Below are 22,167 nucleotides of genomic sequence, written 5' to 3' on the forward strand. Positions count from 1 at the left end.
TGATTAGCCGTGTTGTGACAGAGCATTTGGACCTTTTTCACTGAGAGGATGGGATGTAGCCATTGACAACGGTGATGCCCTACATACAGCTTGCCATGGAAAGGAGTAAGAAGGATTGGATGAATGTAATAAGAAAGTAGAGATTCGGAAGGAACACAGCACCTCCATGCACCTATCTGAAATTCCTACCATTGGATTACATGAGTAACTTTATCTTTATTTCCTGTTTATTTTATTTATCTTTTAATTATCTAATCCAATCACATTTGAATCCGCCTGACTGGGATTTACAAGATGACCATAGCTTGCTTCATACCAACAATCTCTGTGGGATCGACCCTTACTCACGTAAGGTTTATTACTTGGACGACCCAGTATACTTGCTGGTTAGTTGAACGGAGTTGTGGAAAGGAAGTGCTGAGTTAATAGATGCACATACCAAAGAGCCATTAGTGATGATCACAATTTCGTCCACCAGTGCCCTTTTGAGCAAGATGAGAAGTTTTATATAAATATATATTACTCTGTTATAACTCTTTGTTTGGTTTTTTATTTTTTTTAACTTTCAATCCGTTATCAATACTTTTAGTTTTGCCTGCTATGTCTTATGATAATTTTAAAAATTCTGTGGTTGTTAATACTTTCCTCAATTTTACTAGGATGTTCAACAAATCACATGAAGAGAATAACAAGCAGCTAGAGCTTGAAATGAAGAAAGCAGTAATGGCGACAAAAAGAAGTGTGAACAAGAAAAGATAATACTGACAGCAATCTAGACTGGCAACGTCCAATGAGCAGTAATTGGATGTAACACTAGCTTCAACAATCAGAACACACTAAGCATGACTAGAAATTTGATCAGAGAAAAAATAGTCTTGTGATTTTGGTGAGTGCATGTATAGTGACACAACACTGTTAGCTCTGGCATTGAGATCTTAGGAAGGTAAGTAGAATGACCAAAAGGGTAGTGAAAAAGCACCGTTTATTTGGCTAAATGTTGTTTATTTTTTTATAATACAATGAACTTGTTTATTTTTTTGAAATACTATGAATGTTATAAGTTAGATGAAAATTGGATGAAAATTTGTCTTGATTAAATTTATATTTATTTTGCAATGGAAAAATCTAAAAAAAATCTGCTTTACTATACTGACAGATTAACAGACAAAAAGTTTGTCTGTATGCAGAATTGTAAATGCTTTCCTTGGCTCTAATTCAAAAATTTTGACGCTAATTACCGATAAAAAATCTGTCAAAAAATTGACACTAGTTACCAAAATAAAAATATGTCGGAAAATCTAACGTTTATAGCAAAATGGATGGAATGATAACCAAAGAAAAATATGTCGGTAATAGAGAAAAATCTGTTGTTAAATTATCGACGAAAAAAGTCTGTCAGTAACTAATTTTCGATGAGGCTTTTAAAGATGGACAAAATCTATCGGTAACTAAAAATCTATCTGTAATGAAGACCAAATCTTTCTATAAATATGTCTGTAATAAGCAATTTTCTCGTAATAAGTCAAATTACAACATTATCAAAGTTAATCCAAGTCTTTCTCGCAGTCAAGCTTATATACACAAAAATTTGTCTTGCCAACTTTATCAATCGAATTCCATGTCAATCTCGACGAACATCACTATCTAGAACATGACTCATCAATTGCCAATATTTTTATTGAGTAACAGGCACATATATATAGCAACCCTCAATTTTAAAAATATAAATATAAATAAGTTATAATTTATTTTATAAAATTAGAGTTCCTTATTTTTAAAAAATTATTTTTATTATCAGTAATTGAACTGATTTTATAATAATTTAAATTTAATCAAATTATTATTATTATTATTATTATAAACATTGGATATAATTCTCATGAGTATTATATGTACTATAAGTTTATATAATTTTACTCTCTAGTATTATGTATTTATTATTGTTATTATATTCACTATGTGACTATTATTATTACTATTATTACGTTTATTATTATTATTATTATTATTATTATTATTATTATTATTATTAATAAGTATGAAAACAAAAGGCGGTTTATGTTTTACATTAAGCTACATATATATCATTACTATCATTACGCATTATGATTGCATATATTATTATTATTATTATTATTATTATTATTATTATATGCGCATATATATATATATATATATATATATATATATATATATATATATATATATATATATAAGGCGGTGGCCATTTACTTAAGGAAAGCTATTGTATGCGTATACACATATGAAATATCTAGTTATGATTGTCTGCCGCCATATACATATATATAGTATATGAAGGAAGGAGTGGCGAGAGAGAAGAGTGACCGAGAGAGAAGCGTGAGAACGTAAATCCCTCCAAATTTTCGGCTTCGATTTCTTGCAATCTGTAACTCCAATCAAAAATTTAATCCAGTGAAACTATTCGTAACCTCCTCCTTTACACGTTGACACCATTTTTTATTAGTGAAAGTTGACAATGACGTAGCTCATCTTTTCTTTAGATTTGGCCAACGAGAGTTTTAGGAGACAAAGACGATTCTGGATATTTTCTTCTTTGATAGCTCGGTCAGAAAGCTTCTCCAGAGCTTTGAATATTTTGATTCCGTATGAAGGTATGGTTTTGGTTTCTCGTAGTTAACATTTAATGTCACGTGAAAACTCAGGCTAAAAGACCTTAAGATAGGAATGGACTGAATGTATAATTGATGGATTGTGTATATGGAATAGAATGTGTGGTTCAGCTGTTGTTAATAATTTGCTGTTGAAGTTGGTCGGTTTGGAAAAAGATTTAATATTGGTATTTGTTTGATTATGAAATAATTTGTTACAGGAAATGATTTGAGTGACTGAGAGGTGTTTGGTTTGATAGTTGGGACCCTTGAAGGGTGGCAGAAATTTGAGTCTTAGAAGAGATATTGCCAAAATTTCTTTAAGAATTGGAGTTTTGATTTGAGGTAACATTTTAAAAGGGAAAGAGATTATTATGTGGCTTGTGTATTTGAGACTATTTGTTGACCCTCTGTCGCAAGATGTGACCGGGCACTTTAACTCCCCGGATTCCCCCATGGGCATGCATATATATATATTAATATTGAATATTATATTTGAGCTTGGAGTTCGTCTCCATGGAATACTATATTATTGAGCTTGGAGTTCGTCTCTATGGAATACTATATTATTGAGCTTGGAGTGTAACTCCATGGAATATTATATTTGAGCTTGGAGTTTAACTCCATGGAATATTATTGAGCTTGGGGATGCGCACACAGAGGGACTGTCCAATGGTTAACTACCAGGACTTGTCGGGTTGGCTGTATAACCGACAGATGAGTCTCATCAGCCATAGGACAGGCATACATCATATGCATTTGTTTACTTTGTTTGGGTGTGCATTGCTTTAGTTTGTTTAACTGTTAAATTCTACTTATCTGCTACTTGCTCTACTTGCTGTAAATGCTTCTCTATTTGTGTTTTCCTTGTCTGTAATGTTTGTCTATGTAATTAAGAGGCCCTTTGTCTGGCGAAGGAATGACGAGGGTTGTTCCACCAGTGATTCAGAGGATTAGAAGTGATAGAAAGTAGAATGTTGGGTTAAAGTTAGATTCAAAACTAGAATACCTTAGACAATTTACCTAACTTCCGGTTTAGTTAAATTCTTAAGCTGAAATCTGACTGTCGAAGTTTTAGGAATGCCTCTGGCTTTCCCGAGACCTTTTATATTAACTATGCGGGCACCTTTACCATACTGAGAACCTCCGGTTCTCATCCCATACTATGTTGTTGTTTTTCAGATGCAGGTCGAGAGACACCTCGTTGAGCATTTGGGTATCCTCCTTACGAGCGAAGAACTGTCTTTTGGACTGTCATATTTTGTTTTAGGCTATGTATATATGTTTATAGAATCTCCGCATGTATATTTTGTGTTTTGTCCCTCCTAGAGGTCGACTTGGAGATACAGGGGTTTATTTTGTGGTTTGAGTTTTATTTTGGGTTGTATATATACATAATTATATACTCTGGTCGGCCTTAGCTTCGCAGGTCGAGTCTGGAGCTTGCTATCTGAATTTTGGAACTCTGATATGTATATATATGTGTTCAGTTATCTTTCGATTTTACCTGTCCGTTTTACGAATATCCATGCGAGTGTGTCACGATTTTCTATTTATCGATTTTTTTAGCTTGTTCTTCAAGGCTCCTAGATATGACTTCATTCAACTATATCTATGTACATATCCTTTTCTTTTAGAAGTTGTAATACCTTGCCACCTCTGCTTTACGACTTAAGCGTAAGGCCCTGTGTGGTAGGGTGTTACATTATGGTATCAGAGCAGTTCGTTCCTATAGAGCCTGAGGGATGGACTGATTATGCTTCTGGGTATACTCTGGGTGTGTGTATGTGCTATTAGGATATCTGATTGATATATGTGGCATAAACGTTCTTGAGCATGCATATGGAACTTGAAGCATTAGACTTGCGATATTGAGACTGATCAACTTAATATCACTTGCTTGGTGTGTGAAGGGACCAGATGTCGACTCACGGACGCGGTCGCGGCCGAGGTAGAGGTAGGATAGGCACTGTTACTCCTGGCCCGGCAAGGAATGATCCAGTAGACTTCAAGGCTGCCCTGGGAAATATGGCTGCGGCTATGCAGGCGACAGCCGAGGCACTGGGTAATCAGATAAACCAGGGTAATCACGGAAACAATAATAATGAGGACAGTCCCATGACACTTGCTACATTTCTGAAAGTTCACCCTCCGACCTTTAGGGAAACCTCAAATCCCACAGATGCAGATAATTGGATTCAAGCTATGGAACGGGCACTGCAGGCTCAGCAGGTTCCTGAGGAGCAATGGGTTGAGTTTGGAACTTATCAGCTGCAGGGTGAGGCTCAACATTGGTGGCAGGGGACACGACGTATCCTGCAGCCCGATGGCGCTGTGATTCCTTGGGAGGTTTTCCAAACAGAGTTCTATAAGAAATACTTTCCTAATTCAGCCAGAAATGCCAAAGAACTTGAATTGATGCAGTTAAAGCAGAGACAGATGACTGTTACTGAGTATACTAGCAGGTTTGAGGAGTTATGCCGCTTTTCTCGTATTTGTCAAGGTGCGCCTGATGATTTTGCTGAGTGGAAATGTATTAAGTATGAGGGAGGTCTTCGAAGTGATATTCTGAGCTTCGTTGCACCAATGGAGATCAGAGTGTTTTCAGAACTGGTAAATAAAAGTAGAGTTGCTGAGAATTGTCTGAGAAAGGCGACATCAGATAAGAGTGATCAGCGAATTTTTGTTAGGAGAGATCAGGGAAGGAACTTCGCCCCTAGAGGACAAGATTTTAAGCGAGGCGGTTACACCCCACAACCACATTTGGGTCAGAATAACTTCCAGAGATTCAGTAATAATAACAGCCAGGGAAGAGGCAAAGGAAAGCAAGCTCAGACCCCACCGAATGATTTAACTTGTAGGAGGTGTGGAAAGTACCACCCGAATACTCCGTGCAGGGCTGGTTTAGGTGTATGCTATTACTGTGGTGAAGCTGGGCATTTGTCTTGGAATTGTCCAGAAAAGAAGAAGAATCAAGAAGCTGGAAAGGCACAACATCAGGGACGCGTGTTCACTATGACAGCGGATGGTGCTGGAACCGCAGATACTCCGATTAGAGGTAATCACGCACTGATAATCGAAATTTCTGACTGCCTTGCGTAGTAAATAGCACGTAGCATTCATTGTAGTACATTACCGAGTTGTGAGCCTTGTGATTTTCAATTGAGCGATCGACTAAAAACCTCCGAATGGTGAGACAGAACGATAGTTGGTCAGCCTAGAAAAGTGACTAAATTCTTGGAGAATAATAATAAGAGTGGCGCAGCAGTAGTGGGTTGAATTATTTTGAGTATACAACTTAAGTTATACATAAAGAACCGGAAATGTTGAGAGTTGTGCGGGACAGTTACCTGAAACCCAGAGATGGTAAGTTATGAGGAAGAGGCATGACATAGGTTAAACCCGTAATTGATAATCGGTTATGTGTCAAGAGAAAGAGTAAGTTGTGATAGATTTAGTGTCAGAGGCTGAACCAGTTTCGATTGAATTACGAAAGGTGACACCATTAGAATCAGCAGAACCTGGGAGCTAGATGAAGCGAGTATTAGAAGCGATAAACCCGTCGTTCCAATACCAACCTGCCTTATAACCTTTCTGCATCGAGTTTATCTTGTATATTCCGCTTTGCGTAGACTTTTAAGCCATAAGAATATCCTGAATTTACAAACTAAACATGTCAAATCTTTCTGTTTTTCTTTGACATGTTTAAGAAGGGAAGTTACGTTAGTATGAGTCTCTTCCATTTTATATCAATTTTCGAGGACGAAAATTTTTATAAGGTGGATAGGATGTAGCAACCCTCAATTTTAAAAATATAAATATAAATAAGTTATAATTTATTTTATAAAATTAAAGTTCCTTATTTTTAGAAAATTATTTTTATTATCAGTAATTGAACTGATTTTATAATAATTTAAATTTAATCAAATTATTATTATTATTATTATTATTATAAACATTGGATATAATTCTCATGAGTATTATATGTACTATAAGTTTATATAATTTTACTCTCTAGTATTATGTATTTATTATTGTTATTATATTCACTATGTGACTATTATTATTACTATTATTACGTTTATTATTATTATTATTATTATTATTATTATTATTATTATTATTATTATTATTATTATTAATTATAAAGTATGAAAACAAAAGGCGGTTTATGTTTTACATTAAGCTACATATATATCATTACTATCATTACGCATTATGATTGCATATATTATTATTATTATTATTATTATTATTATTATTATTATTATTATATGCGCATATATATATATATATATATATATATATATATATATATATATATATATATATATATATATAAGGCGGTGGCCATTTACTTAAGGAAAGCTATTATATGCGTATACACATATGAAATATCTAGTTATGATTGTCTGCCGCCATATACATATATATAGTATATGAAAGAAGGAGTGGCGAGAGAGAAGAGTGACCGAGAGAGAAGCGTGAGAACGTAAATCCCTCCAAACTTTTGGCTTCGATTTCTTGCAATCTGTAACTCCAATCAAAAATTTAATCCGGTAAAACTATTCGTAACCTCCTCCTTTACACGTTAATACCATTTTTGATTAGTGAAAGTTGACAATGACGTAGCTCATCTTTTCTTTGGATTTGGCCAACGAGAGTTTTAGGAGACAAAGACGATTCTAGACGTTTTCTTCTTTGATAGCTCGGTCAGAAAGCTTCTCCAGAGCTTTGAATATTTTGATTCCGTACGAAGGTATGGTTTTGGTTTCTCGTAGTTAACATTTAATGTCACGTGACAACTCAGGCTAAAAGACCCTAAGATAGGAATGGACTGAATGTATAATTGATGGATTGTGTATATGGAATAGAATGTGTGGTTCAGCTGTTGTTAATAATTTGCTGTTGAAGTTGGTCGGTTTGGAAAAAGATTTAATATTGGTATTTGTTTGATTATGAAATAATTTGTTACTGGAAATGATTTGAGTGACTGAGAGGTGTTTGGTTTGATAGTTGGGACCCTTGAAGGGTGGCAGAAATTTGAGTCTTAGAGGAGATATTGCCAAAATTTCTTTAAGAATTGGAGTTTTGATTTGAGGTAACATTTTAAAAGGGAAAGAGATTATTATGTGGCTTGTGTATTTGAGACTATTTGTTGACCCTCTGTCGCAAGATGTGACCGGGCACTTTAACTCCCCGGATTCCCCCATGGGCATGCATATATATATATTAATATTGAATATTATATTTGAGCTTGGAGTTCGTCTCCATGCAATACTATATTATTGAGCTTGGAGTTCATCTCTATGGAATACTATATTATTGAGCTTGAAGTGTAACTCCATGGAATATTATATTTGAGCTTGGAGTTTAACTCCATGGAATATTATTGAGCTTGGGGATGCGCACACAGAGGGACTGTCCAATGGTTAACTACCTGGACTTGTCGGGTTGGCTGTATAACCGACAGATGAGACTCATCAGCCATAGGACAGGCATACATCATATGCATTTGTTTGCTTTGTTTGGGTGTGCATTGCTTTAGTTTGTTTAACTGTTAAATTCTACTTATCTGCTACTTGTTCTACTTGCTGTAAATGCTTCTCTATTTGTGTTTTCCTTGTCTGTAATGTTTGTCTATGTAATTAAGAGGCCCTTTGTCTGGCGAAGGAATGACGAGGGTTGTTCCACCAGTGATTCAGAGGATTAGAAGTGACAGAAAGTAGAATGTTGGGTTAAAGTTAGATTCAAAACTAGAATACCTTAGACAATTTACCTAACTTCCGATTTAGTTGAATTCTTAAGCTGAAATCTGAGTGTCGAAGTTTTAGGAATGCCTCTGGCTTTCCCGAGACCTTTTATATTAACTATGCGGACACCTTTACCATACTGAGAACCTCCGGTTCTCATCACATACTATGTTGTTGTTTTTCAGATGCAGGTCGAGAGACACCTCGTTGAGCATTTGGGTATCCTCCTTACGAGCGAAGAACTGTCTTTTGGACTGTCATATTTTGTTTTAGGCTATGTATATATGTTTATAGAATCTCCGCATGTATATTTTGTGTTTTGTCCCTCCTAGAGGTCGACTTGGAGATACAGGGGTTTATTTTGTGGTTTGAGTTTTATTTTGGGTTGTATATATACATAATTATATACTCTGGTCGGCCTTAGCTTCGCAGGTCGAGTCTGGAGCTTGCTATCTGAATTTTGGAACTCTGATATGTATATATATGTGTTCAGTTATCTTTCGATTTTACCTGTCCGTTTTACGAATATCCATGCGAGTGTGTCACGATTTTCTGTTTATCGATTTTTTTAGCTTGTTCTTCAAGGCTCCTAGATATGACTTCATTCAACTATATCTATGTACATATCCTTTTCTTTTAGAAGTCGTAATACCTTGCCACCTCTGCTTTATGACTTAAGCGTAAGGCCCTGTGTGGTAGGGTGTTACATTATGGTATCAGAGCAGTTCGTTCCTATAGAGCCTGAGGGATGGACTGATTATGGTTCTGGGTATACTCTGGGTGTGTGTATGTGCTATTAGGATATCTGATTGATATATGTGGCATAAACGTTCTTGAGCATGCATTTGGAACTTGAAGCATTAGACTTGCGATATTGAGACTGATCAACTTAATATCACTTGTTTGGTGTATGAAGGGACCAGATGTCGACTCACAGACGCGGTCGCGGCCGAGGTAGAGGTAGGATAGGCACTGTTACTCCTGGCCCGGCAGGGAATGATCCAGTAGACTTCATGGCTGCCCTGGGAAATATGGCTGCGGCTATGCAGGCGACAGCCGAGGCACTGGGTAATCAGATAAACCAGGGTAATCACGGAAACAATAATGATGAGGACAGTCCCATGACACTTGCTACATTTCTAAAAGTTCACCCTCCGACCTTTAGGGGAACCTCAAATCCCACAGATGCAGATAATTGGATTCAAGCTATGGAACGGGCACTGCAGGCTCAGCAGGTTCCTGAGGAGCAATGGGTTGAGTTTGGAACTTATCAGCTGCAGGGTGAGGCTCAGCATTGGTGGGGGGACACGTATCCTGCAGCCAGATGGCGCTGTGATTCCATGGGAGGTTTTCCAAACAGAGTTCTATAAGAAATACTTTCCTAATTCAGCCAGAAATGCCAAAGAACTTGAATTGATGCAGTTAAAGCAGGGACAGATGACTGTTGCTGAGTATACTAGCAGGTTTGAGGAGTTATGTCGCTTTTCTCGTATTTGTCAAGGTGCGCCTGATGATTTTGCTGAGTGGAAATGTATTAAGTATGAGGGAGGTCTTCGAAGTGATATTCTGAGCTTCGTTGCACCAATGGAGATCAGAGTGTTTTCAGAACTGGTAAATAAAAGTAGAGTTGCTGAGAATTGTCTGAGAAAGGCGACATCAGATAAGAGTGATCAGCGAATTTTTGTTAGGAGAGATCAGAGAAGGAACTTCGCCCCTAGAGGACAAGATTTTAAGCGAGGCGGTTACACCCCACAACCACATTTGGGTCAGAATAACTTCCAGAGATTCAGTAATAATAACAGCCAGGGAAGAGGCAAAGGAAAGCAAGCTCAGACCCCACCGAATGATTTAACTTGTAGGAGGTGTGGAAAGTACCACCCGAATACTCCGTGCAGGGCTGGTTTAGGTGTATGCTATTACTGTGGTGAAGCTGGGCATTTGTCTTGGAATTGTCCAGAAAAGAAGAAGAATCAAGAAGCTGGAAAGGCACAACATCAGGGACGCGTGTTCACTATGACAGCGGATGGTGCTGGAACCGCAGATACTCCGATTAGAGGTAATCACGCACTGATAATCGAAATTTCTGACTGCCTTGCGTAGTAAATAGCACGTAGCATTCATTGTAGTACATTACCGAGTTGTGAGCCTTGTGATTTTCAATTGAGCGATCGACTAAAAACCTCCGAATGGTGAGACAGAACGATAGTTGGTCAGCCTAGAAAAGTGACTAAATTCTTGGAGAATAATAATAAGAGTGGCGCAGCAGTAGTGGGTTGAATTATTTTGAGTATACAACTTAAGTTATACATAAAGAACCGGAAATGTTGAGAGTTGTGCGGGACAGTTACCTGAAACCCAGAGATGGTAAGTTATGAGGAAGAGGCATGACATAGGTTGAACCCGTAATTGATAATCGGTTATGTGTCAAGAGAAAGAGTAAGTTGTGATAGATTTAGTGTCAGAGGCTGAACCAGTTTCGATTGAATTACGAAAGGTGACACCATTAGAATCAGCAGAACCTGGGAGCTAGATGAAGCGAGTATTAGAAGCGATAAACCCGTCGTTCCAATACCAACCTGCCTTATAACCTTTCTGCATCGAGTTTATCTTGTATATTCCGCTTTGCGTAGACTTTTAAGCCATAAGAATATCCTGAATTTGCAAACTAAACATATCAAATCTTTCTGTTTTTCTTTGACATGTTTAAGAAGGGAAGTTACATTAGTATGAGTCTCTTCCATTTTATATCAATTTTCGAGGACGAAAATTTTTATAAGGTGGATAGGATGTAGCAACCCTCAATTTTAAAAATATAAATATAAATAAGTTATAATTTATTTTATAAAATTAGAGTTCCTTATTTTTAGAAAATTATTTTTATTATCAGTAATTGAACTGATTTTATAATAATTTAAATTTAATCAAATTATTATTATTATTATTATAAACATTGGATATAATTCTCATGAGTATTATATGTACTATAAATTTATATAATTTTACTCTCTAGTATTATGTATTTATTATTGTTATTATATTCACTATGTGACTATTATTATTACTATTATTACGTTTATTATTATTATTATTATTATTATTATTATTATTATTATTATTATAATAAAGTATGAAAACAAAAGGCGGTTTATGTTTTACATTAAGCTACATATATATCATTACTATCATTACGCATTATGATTGTATATATTATTATTATTATTATTATTATTATTATTATATGCGCATATATATATATATATATATATATATATATATATATATATATATATATATATATATAAAAGGCGGTGGCCATTTACTTAAGGAAAGCTATTATATGCGTATACACATATGAAATATCTAGTTATGATTGTCTGCCGCCAAATACATATATATAGTATATGAAGGAAGGAGTGGCGAGAGAGAAGAGTGACCAAGAGAGAAGCGTGAGAACGTAAATCCCTCCAAACTTTTGGCTTCGATTTCTTGCAATCTGTAACTCCAATCAAAAATTTAATCCGGTGAAACTATTCGTAACCTCCTCCTTTACACGTTGATACCATTTTTGATTAGTGAAAGTTGACAATGACGTAGCTCATCTTTTCTTTGGATTTGGCCAACGAGAGTTTTAGGAGACAAAGACGATTCTGGACGTTTTCTTCTTTGATAGCTCGGTCAGAAAGCTTCTCCAGAGCTTTGAATATTTTGATTCCGTACGAAGGTATGGTTTTGGTTTCTCGTAGTTAACATTTAATGTCACGTGAAAACTCAGGCTAAAAGACCCTAAGATAGGAATGGACTGAATGTATAATTGATGGATTGTGTATATGGAATAGAATGTGTGGTTCAGCTGTTGTTAATAATTTGCTGTTGAAGTTGGTCGGTTTGGAAAAAGATTTAATATTGGTATTTGTTTGATTATGAAATAATTTGTTACTGGAAATGATTTGAGTGACTGAGAGGTGTTTGGTTTGATAGTTGGGACCCTTGAAGGGTGGCAGAAATTTGAGTCTTAGAGGAGATGTTGCCAAAATTTCTTTAAGAATTGGAGTTTTGATTTGAGGTAACATTTTAAAAGGGAAAGAGATTATTATGTGGCTTGTGTATTTGAGACTATTTGTTGACCCTCTGTCGCAAGATGTGACCGGGCACTTTAACTCCCCGGATTCCCCCATGAGCATGCATATATATATATTAATATTGAATATTATATTTGAGCTTGGAGTTCGTCTCCATGGAATACTATATTATTGAGCTTGGAGTTCATCTCTATGGAATACTATATTATTGAGCTTGAAGTGTAACTCCATGGAATATTATATTTGAGCTTGGAGTTTAACTCCATGGAATATTATTGAGCTTGGGGATGCGCACACAGAGGGACTGTCCAATGGTTAACTACCTGGACTTGTCGGGTTGGCTGTATAACCGACAGATGAGACTCATCAGCCATAGGACAGGCATACATCATATGCATTTGTTTGCTTTGTTTGGGTGTGCATTGCTTTAGTTTGTTTAACTGTTAAATTCTACTTATCTGCTACTTGTTCTACTTGCTGTAAATGCTTCTCTATTTGTGTTTTCCTTGTCTGTAATGTTTGTCTATGTAATTAAGAGGCCCCTTGTCTGGCGAAGGAATGACGAGGGTTGTTCCACCAGTGATTCAGAGGATTAGAAGTGACAGAAAGTAGAATGTTGGGTTAAAGTTAGATTCAAAACTAGAATACCTTAGACAATTTACCTAACTTCCGGTTTAGTTGAATTCTTAAGCTGAAATCTGAGTGTTGAAGTTTTAGGAATGCCTCTGGCTTTCCCGAGACCTTTTATATTAACTATGCGGGCACCTTTACCATACTGAGAACCTCCAGTTCTCATCCCATACTATGTTGTTGTTTTTCAGATGCAGGTCGAGAGACACCTCGTTGAGCATTTGGGTATCCTCCTTACGAGCGAAGAACTGTCTTTTGGACTGTCATATTTTGTTTTAGGCTATGTATATATGTTTATAGAATCTCCGCATGTATATTTTGTGTTTTGTCCCTCCTAGAGGTCGACTTGGAGATACAGAGGTTTATTTTGTGGTTTGAGTTTTATTTTGGGTTGTATATATACATAATTATATACTCTGGTCGGCCTTAGCTTCGCAGGTCGAGTCTGGAGCTTGCTATCTGAGTTTTGGAACTCTGATATGTATATATATGTGTTCAGTTATCTTTCGATTTTACCTGTCCGTTTTACGAATATCCATGCGAGTGTGTCACGATTTTCTGTTTATCGATTTTTTTAGCTTGTTCTTCAAGGCTCCTAGATATGACTTCATTCAACTATATCTATATACATATCCTTTTCTTTTAGAAGTCGTAATACCTTGCTACCTCTGCTTTACGACTTAAGCGTAAGGCCCTGTGTGGTAGGGTGTTACACATATACACTTTTTATATATTCTTTATCTTTTATTTTAGAGTAACAATCATTTCTACACACGAAAGTTGAAAACGCTGACACATCTACCCATAAAAAAGAAAATTACCATTTGTACCCATAAAACATGAGTTCCATATAACAAAATAATCCAAACACTAAAAATCACATAAAAATCCCAAATTACCCTTATCATCATCCGCATCATCCACCCCTCCTTCTCTCCTTCCCTGTCTCGTCCTTGCCTGAGCTAAACTTTGAGTTCAAAGGCACCACCACCTCATTTCCTTCATCACTACCATCACTACCACCACCACTATACCTTATTATCATCTTCTTCACATAAAGCAACAACAACAACAACAACAACAACAATAGAAAAAATAATTGTCTCAAACCACTGCACCACCACCGGCGACCACCAAGCTTTTGCCCCCTCACTCGATTTTCTCTCTTCTTCCTCTCTCTCGCCTCTTCTCACCCCTGTTTCCTTCTCTGATCCTCTGCGTAACCACCGCCGCAGCACTCAACAATCGCTGGCGTCGTCAAGTCCCACCCAACCTCCACTCGCTGCCGCTGCATCCTTTCCCCCTTTCTTTCCTCCTCCACCCTTTCCCTCTCTCTTTCTTCTTCTTTCCCTCGCCTCGCCTTCGCGATTCCAAGACCACCGTCGCCTTCTGTTTTCGCCGCCTTTCGCAACCCTAGAGCCGCCGTCATTGCCTGATCGCTACCGTTGTCCTAACCCGTTCCAGCTAGCCCTCCATCTCTCGTTGACACAGAGCTCCAGCCCCTGTCCAGTCCGCGGTTCCACCCGCTCTTTCCCAGTTTACAAGTTCAGAGACCACTAAACCTACATCACGCAACCTTCAAAGAAGTAGAAAAGAGAGAGAAGCAAAATATAGAAGGGAAGAGAGAGAGAGAGAGAGAGAGAGAGAGAGAAAGAAGTTGGCAGAGTTGACGGACTCTGGCAGTGGCGACGAGCTCAGAATATGGAAGGAGAGAGAGAGAGAGAGAGGGGATGGGGTTAGTGATGGTGGTGGTGGTGGTGGAGGAGAAAAGATGTTGCAGATGATGATAAGGGTAATTTGAGGTTTTTATGTGATTTTTTAGTGTTTGAATAATTTTGTTATATAAAACTCGTGTTTTATGGGTACAAATGGTAATTTCTTTTTTTATGGGTAGATGTGTCAGCGTCTTCAACTTTCATGAGTACAAATGGTAGTTTACTCTTTATTTTAAATGTAATTGATAAGAAGTGAGATATATAAAATATTTGTCTTCTATATTATAAAAATAAAAGTATACAAAAGAAGTAACATAGACAAGATAAAAAGACTCAGTTCGGTCAAACAAAAACGGAAACAAAACAGTAGTTACTGGTAAGCTACACCTAACAAATTGATAACACCGAATCTATTTTGACCAAATCTTTAACATCCCTTGTTCCCTAAAACTCATCAAGTTCTTGGCGGAAAAGACCGCGAGTTTGTCACGGAATATAATCTCTCACACTGAGGGGCAGCAACACGTTCATTGAACATATCATGCTATTTAGCTTGTTCTTATCGTACGTGCAATAATATGAATGATGTACAGTTGTGTAATGCCTTGGGAATATGTGTTTGTAAGATTTAAGTGGATTGATGATTGTGGGTACGAATGTATACAAATTACGAATGAATTCAATGAAAAAATAGGATGAACATGTGGATTTGTAAAAGACTAATGTTACTCTACCAATTTGCTAAGCTCAACTATACTAATTCTATTACTTTTCCCTTCAAAGTCAACTATATATCGTTACCATTTGATGCTTAGTACATGATCTCTTTCAACAAATGTAGATACCAAGCTCAAAGTGCTTTACCTTTTATGCAGAGAATTGGATTGCTGTAAGGAGGAAATTTCTCAGGTTGTTACAAATATAGGATGAGTTTTCAAACCATGAAATTTGATTAGGTCCAAGATAAATGCAAATGGCAAATATGGATTTTATATGGCAACGAAATAAATCTCTATCACAATGTTTTTCAACAAATAAAGAAGGATCTAATTTTGAGCCATGGCACTGCTCCTATGTTAGATTATGGTGTAAGGTTTTAAATGGATAGAACTAGATTGGTCGAGTGGTCAGCTCACTCGTCCACTTAAGTAAGTGTCGGGAGTTCGAATCTCGCTTTGTACATGTAGCAACCCATTGGCCAGCGACAGACTCTTAAATGGAGCTCCCAACCAAAAAAGAGATTATACTGTGTAGGAGAACTAGGCCTCAAGTGAAGACACATTACTCTTATAAATATTGGGTGAAACACCCACTCGAAAGGTATGCTATCTAATCTTAATCTTAATAGCTCTTGAACTTAAACTAACTCGATTGTTAGACTACACCACTCCCCATCTGATTCGGAAATCTGAATTGACAAAAGTCTAGGTCCCTCCTAAGAAGATCCTACACAGGTAACTTCTTTTGAGCAATAACTACTATCAATTCTTGCTGCTATTTGTTTGGTGTTCTATTCTCTAGTATTCATCAAGATAAATTTTACAAATAAAACTTCAAGTTGCAAAAAAGAAAAAGAAAATGATCGATTAAATCATAACCAAATTTAGAATATGGTCTTTACAAGTGAGCAATTGTATAAACCTATAAGGAAAAAAGAATAAATCAATGGTTTACTTGCACTGCTGTTTGTGAAAAAATCTTTCGTTTAGAAGTTTTGTTATCAAACTCTTCAACCTTCTTGATCCCGGACCAGGGTTGAGCACACCATAATTCTCACTCCTCAAACCTGAACATGTTCTATGAATTCCATCACTCTTTGATGAACACCATCCACCAAAAGAAAATTGCCCATGATGTCTCTTCAAAAGCTCTCTATCAATCTTATCGAGGACAAGGTCATTCCGCTTGAACTTTCTGGCGAACGGACGGCTACTCATAACCATTTTCCGGAAATCTCGCAGCCCTAGAGACCTCGGATGCTGTTTCGGAGGATTGTCCCAAGTGATGTAATGAAGGTCATGGTTAGCAGTGGTGTTCTTGTAGTCATGAGAGTTGCATATGACCGTTTGGAAGTATCCTTCCGGCGACGACACGAAGTTAGTGTAGTAAAGGAGAAGGGTCCTTGGCAAATTTTCCCAGCCCATAATGCAATACTCTGAAAATGATCTTGATAGTATTGTCCATGCTGAACCTGAAATTGTTTTCGCCATTTCCGAAGAACATTGTTAATTAATCAAGTTAGTTGATTCAACATATATGTCACAAATATAGATTATATGTCATGCATCTTTAAAAGTATAATACAATATTATGTCTCAAGAGTGAAGACTGCATTGAATTCTGTCTTTGAAATTAAAATAAAAAGAAAAAAAGAAAAAAGAGATTTGTCCCTATTATCTGAACTATTTTCGGGACGAGTAATAGAAAGCCAACCTTTTTCATTCACATAAGCCAATGTTGTTTCAAATTATTTTGTTTATTTTAGATTCTAGATCCTAAATCATCAACTGTAAATTCTAAACCCTAAATTCTCAAAAATGAGCATTTTTAGAAGTAGACAGAAAACGGTTAATGTTAGCTAACTAAAGGTTAGTTTTCTGTAATTTCTCTTGCGGCAGAAAAAGTTATGCTTTGTCTTCACAACCAAACGGGTTTATATATTTACTATCTTTGTATTTCTATATTTCTATCTCAGACAATATTCAAATAATGTAGTGCAATGCTAAACACCATTAAGAGATGTCATCTTATGTTGATAAAAGAAAATTTTGACAGTCAACATTACACAACCAACATTGCAGCTAATATTTAATATAAGAAAAAAAATCTAAAATTCTTAAAAATAAAAACATTCGAAACTGAATTAAAAAAAATATTCAAAGTTTAAAATTAATAAAAGCTCCTCTTTAGTATGTTTTATACAGGATTTGTTAGGCAACTTGTTATACTGTTGACTAAAATTGGCTGCTATAATGTTGTTCGCTCACATTACTTGCAAATTTTAAATTCGCAACTAAAACAGAGAATTGAGAAATGTTAAGAGCCAATACATTTTATCAATATTAGTCAATATTTAATGTAATACTTTATTTTTAAAAGTTTAGGATTTAAAATTAGTATTTAGAACTTAAAAGTATTGACTAAAAATTATAAAATTTATTATTGGTGATATAGTATTTTTCTAACGAAGCTATCTAAACACAAATTTTGCCAATGAGTTAATGACATAATCTCCTCATACTCACCTAAAAGGTCGTGAGTTCGAGTCTTTCTATCTTTGATAAAAATACAAAAAAAAATCCAAATACAAATTTCACTATGGTCCTCTATTGAGATTTGAGAAAGAAGGCACGTGTATTGGTGGAATCAAAACAGCTCTAAAAGTAATAAGTAATAAGGCATCTATGGTTGCATGTGTATCAAACAAGAAATAGTGGACACCTCACACTGCACACAACAGACAGCAGCTCTTCAATGATGTGGATGCCATTTGTATTTTGCAATCTCAAGAAGATGTAGTTAACTTCTCTCTTTACAAGTTTGATATTTAGTCTAAAAATTTAGAAGTGAATTGTCATATGTCACACATGAACATGTGCATCCCCCAAAGTTTAAGAGTTATCCAAGAATTAATTAATCATGATAATAGTTAAGAAGAGATACTATTAAATTGTTTGGTGGTTGATAAGTGATAGGAGGTGTGGGGTTTCACTCAATATAATTACACTCAACCGACAAAGGTATGGTAAAGTTGTTGTTGAAGCCACATGTGATTCTTCAAATCCATGAACAGCTAGCACCACCACCAACCATTTAATTAATAATTACCAAGCATCCATGACCATGACCAATTGCCAAGATCTGACTAGGACAATTTGGTACCATCCACAACTCTTTAATAATAGTTGTATAATATTTAAACTCTTTAACCCTAAATCCAATCACTACCTATATAACTCTATAGGTTCAGGTGTTTTTGTTGCTTTGTTTTACATCATTGTTAAGCAAATGTTGACCTTTATAATGTAGAAAATATTGCTCTAATCCAAAATTTGCTAAGCTAATGACATGAAATGTAGAATGATATTATACGCACCAATAAGTAAAGACAAGAGGGAAGAAAAATATTTAAAAATAGAGATAAGATGTAAAATATAACTATATAAATAACTAAGGGCCTTAACCCCATGAAAATAATTATGATCTTAATTGATCATTGCAATTTGCAGTTTTATTTGCACCATATGAATATTTAAAAGGACAACTTGTGGCTACAACTATTCAGGTTTCAGAGTTTTTCACATCGTCCTGATCTAAGCCATTTAAATAAGATTCATAACCACACATCATATTAGCATAAAAAAATGGTTTGATTCATATCTTAATTACTATTAGATGGGATATTATATCTGATCCTAATCACACCAAATCCATTAATAAGAATGTGTGTGTATGTTTAATGAACAATATAAAATTAAGTATATTATCATTACTAATAACAAAACCCAGAATAATAAGAATAGAGAATGAAAGGCAAAGTAACAGTAAAACAAAAAATACCAACCTGTGTAGAGTTTAAAAGATGTTGGGAGACTCCTTTGCTTAATGACCCACCAAATTTCTGATTTATTAAGGCTATATAGACCCGGGTCTATAATCATAGGCTTCCCTCTCTTATTACTGAAAAAAGGGTATTAAAAAAAAGCAAAAAAAGTTAGAATAATTTAGAAACAAACCACAAAACTCTAATAAATCAACAAAGCTACTTACAATTTCCAACCCAAGCGACTGCTATGCTGTACAAAATTGATATCCCTTGGTACCTCACTAAAAGCTTGAATCAGATCTGAAAAAAATTCATAGTAATCATCAACATATGCAAATCAACAACAATGAACAAAAAGGACTAAGGGTAAGGAGTATAATTATGCAAATAATACTTATGAAATAACAGAAAAAATATAACATAAAATTTGACACAGCACTTTAATTAAGGCCACTCACCATACCATCTTGTGTTACCAAAGGATAATCAGAAGCACTAAGATTAATAAACCAATCCCAGTGACAGATCCTAAGAAGCATTGCCATGGCATGAAGGGTCGTTGCAAGCATTGTTGGTCCCCTATATGTCACCAAATTGGGTTTCCCAACAACCCAAACATTCCCAACTTCACCAAACACAGGTTCATTGGCCACAAATTCTGCAACTTTCTTGTGTTCAATTTGTGGTGCCCCATAATCCATGTGAATCAAGTAGTAGTTCCCTGGGTGGTACAGAACCTTCATCAATCTCTTGAGCTTCACAAAATCCCCTTTTGATGCAGAGATCAAGTAGGCAAATGTAACTGGGTATGTTCTGTTGTTGTTGTTGTTGTTGATGGATTTGATTGCATTGAAGTAGTTTCTGCTGTTAGATATTGGTGTGGTTAGTCTTATGGGGATGTAGAAGAAAATGAGAAATATTGAGGTTACAATGAAGGAAACCATGAAGATTTTGATACCCATTTGAGAGAAAATTGCAACGGAAATATAAAAATTGAAACTTTGTAGAAGAGAAAAGTGGGAACCGAAGTTGGGAGCTTGAGTAATTAAGAGGAAGAGGTTGTTATGAAGTTCAATGATTAATATTTGGGAGCTTTTGGTTTATAGTGTGAACTATGAAGATAAATTATTATTTTATTAAAATGTTTTGGGGAACTAGGAATATTGTGGCTTACATTTCATTTCATTTCATTTCAATGAATAGTAATGGTTCTTTTCTTTGAACTCAAGGTCTACATTTGTCACTAAGTTGAGACCTCAAGTTTTATATTCTGGTTAGTGCATTTTTGCACTTTATATAAGAACTACTATTTAATGGCATGCTAGTTGGCAGTTGCTATGTCAAAAGAAGAGGTAGCAGTTCATATTCTGTGCCCACTTCCTAGTAAAGTGGATGGATGTTCCTTGTTAGAGTACATTTGAGCCTTTTTGATTTAGTTACAATAATGTCCTTTGATTTTGATACATTTGCAACTCATGGGCATGTAAGTGATTGTGATTCTGTAAGTGCGTGTGCATGTGGCAAGAAATTGATGAAAATGACATAAGGTTATCATGTCTCATCAATTGCCTAGAGGGGGATTTTATGCTTCAATCATATGTTAACAATAATATCTAGTGATTATTGAACAAATGAAATTAGATGATCAAAAATTAAAAGATCATTGGATATGATAAAATAACACATTATTTGTGAGTAAATTATATTTTTCTTTTGTAAATAATGAGTTTCTTTTTCTTTTTATTTTATTAATTTGGGAACTTATTATGAGGGTTACTTGAAATTGAGTTGTTTTTTGGTTTAAATGTGAGGTTTTGAGACAACGTCTGACTTTTGCTGGTATCGAGGTGCCGCCGTCCGAGTTTCTCTTGAAGAAGTAGGGGGTGGTACCTGCAAGAGATTTCGATGCTTAAGTTAGTAAGAGTTTAAACAGGTTTTTTAATAGATTGAGTTCGAAAAATACCTAAGGTATTAGAATATTTATAAGTGTAGATGTAGAGTCATTAACCACCTTGAGTAGTCTTACCTTTGATGATGCGTTTGTTATTCCCTTTTATTAGAGAAGTTATTAAGATCTCCTTTTTAGATGAATAAAAAAAATAGTAAGAGTTGATTATTTAAATAAGTCGGACCATATTAACGCTATGTGGGCTGATCTTTATGAGGTTAAATAGATTTTAGAGTGTGATATAAATTCTTACTCTATAAATTAGGCTTTTAATTATTTTAGACCTAACTAAATTGTGAGTCATTGCATGAATAAAAATAATTAACCTTAAGAATCGCTATTAGTTCAATTGATTTACCTACTTTTAGTGTTTACTTTTCTAATATCTATGGTTATTCTTAGACGTCAATGTACTCAATTGGTGATTAGTTTTCAATTAATTTGGTGAGGTAATGTTCTCATAACAATGAGTAATACAAGATATGCCAATAAATTATAGTTTAAATCGCATAATCTTTTTATATCTATTTAAGAAGTTGTGAGTTTGAACCTCTTTATCTTTAATTAAAAAAAATTGAAAAATACAAGATACAATATGATGGTGACCTTTAAAATTTAAGGTAATACTTTATTTTTCTTCCATAACATTTAATTTGAATTTAAATTTTGTTTTTTTTTTATTTTAGGATAAAATACATTTTTTATATCCAAAATTTTTAAAAAAATTTAAAAATATTCTTAATGTTTAATTTATCTTAATTTTATTTCTAATACTTTAATTATATTATTGAACATTAACACCGCTAACGATAATATTGACATAGAAATTGTATGCTGAAAAAATGTCGTCACTTATAAAAACATAT

General features: G+C 35.1%; 1 protein-coding gene and 2 long non-coding RNA genes across 3 annotated transcripts; 2 read left to right on the top strand and 1 right to left on the bottom strand.

The window, feature by feature from the left end:
- Positions 1–7,088: 7,088 nt before the first annotated feature.
- Positions 7,089–8,887, top strand: LOC140173366 (uncharacterized). The gene is made up of 2 exons (XR_011861994.1): positions 7,089–7,389; positions 8,569–8,887. It is a non-coding gene; the product is annotated as an uncharacterized lncRNA (long non-coding RNA).
- Positions 8,888–11,748: 2,861 nt separating this feature from the next.
- On the top strand, positions 11,749–13,607 carry LOC140173477 (uncharacterized). The gene is made up of 2 exons (XR_011862451.1): positions 11,749–12,104; positions 13,284–13,607. It is a non-coding gene; the product is annotated as an uncharacterized lncRNA (long non-coding RNA).
- A 2,758-nt stretch (positions 13,608–16,365) lies between these two features.
- LOC112696885 (beta-glucuronosyltransferase GlcAT14A) lies at positions 16,366–20,634 on the bottom strand. Its single transcript, XM_025749816.3, has 4 exons — positions 19,817–20,634; positions 19,578–19,653; positions 19,372–19,487; positions 16,366–16,998 (listed from the first exon to the last, which is right to left on the bottom strand). Exons 1-4 carry the CDS (start codon positions 20,313–20,315, stop codon positions 16,478–16,480), a joined length of 1,212 nt encoding a protein of 403 aa, XP_025605601.1. The 5' UTR covers positions 20,316–20,634; the 3' UTR covers positions 16,366–16,477.
- Positions 20,635–22,167: the final 1,533 nt, after the last annotated feature.

Source organism: Arachis hypogaea, chromosome 6 (genome assembly GCF_003086295.3).
Source record: "Arachis hypogaea cultivar Tifrunner chromosome 6, arahy.Tifrunner.gnm2.J5K5, whole genome shotgun sequence".
NCBI lineage: Eukaryota > Viridiplantae > Streptophyta > Magnoliopsida > Fabales > Fabaceae > Arachis > Arachis hypogaea.

What these genes read in the sequence shown, in the direction of transcription:
- LOC112696885 (XM_025749816.3), bottom strand. Translation starts at nt 20,315, where the DNA reads ATGGGTATCAAAATCTTCATGGTTTCCTTCATTGTAACCTCAATATTT. An exon ending in AGTCGCTTGGGTTGGAAATT is followed by an intron (nt 19,488 to 19,577) that starts GTAAGTAGCTTT and finishes CCCTTTTTTCAG; the next exon opens with TAATAAGAGAGGGAAGCCTA. An exon ending in ATCTTTTAAACTCTACACAG is followed by an intron (nt 16,999 to 19,371) that starts GTTGGTATTTTT and finishes AAACAATTTCAG; the next exon opens with GTTCAGCATGGACAATACTA.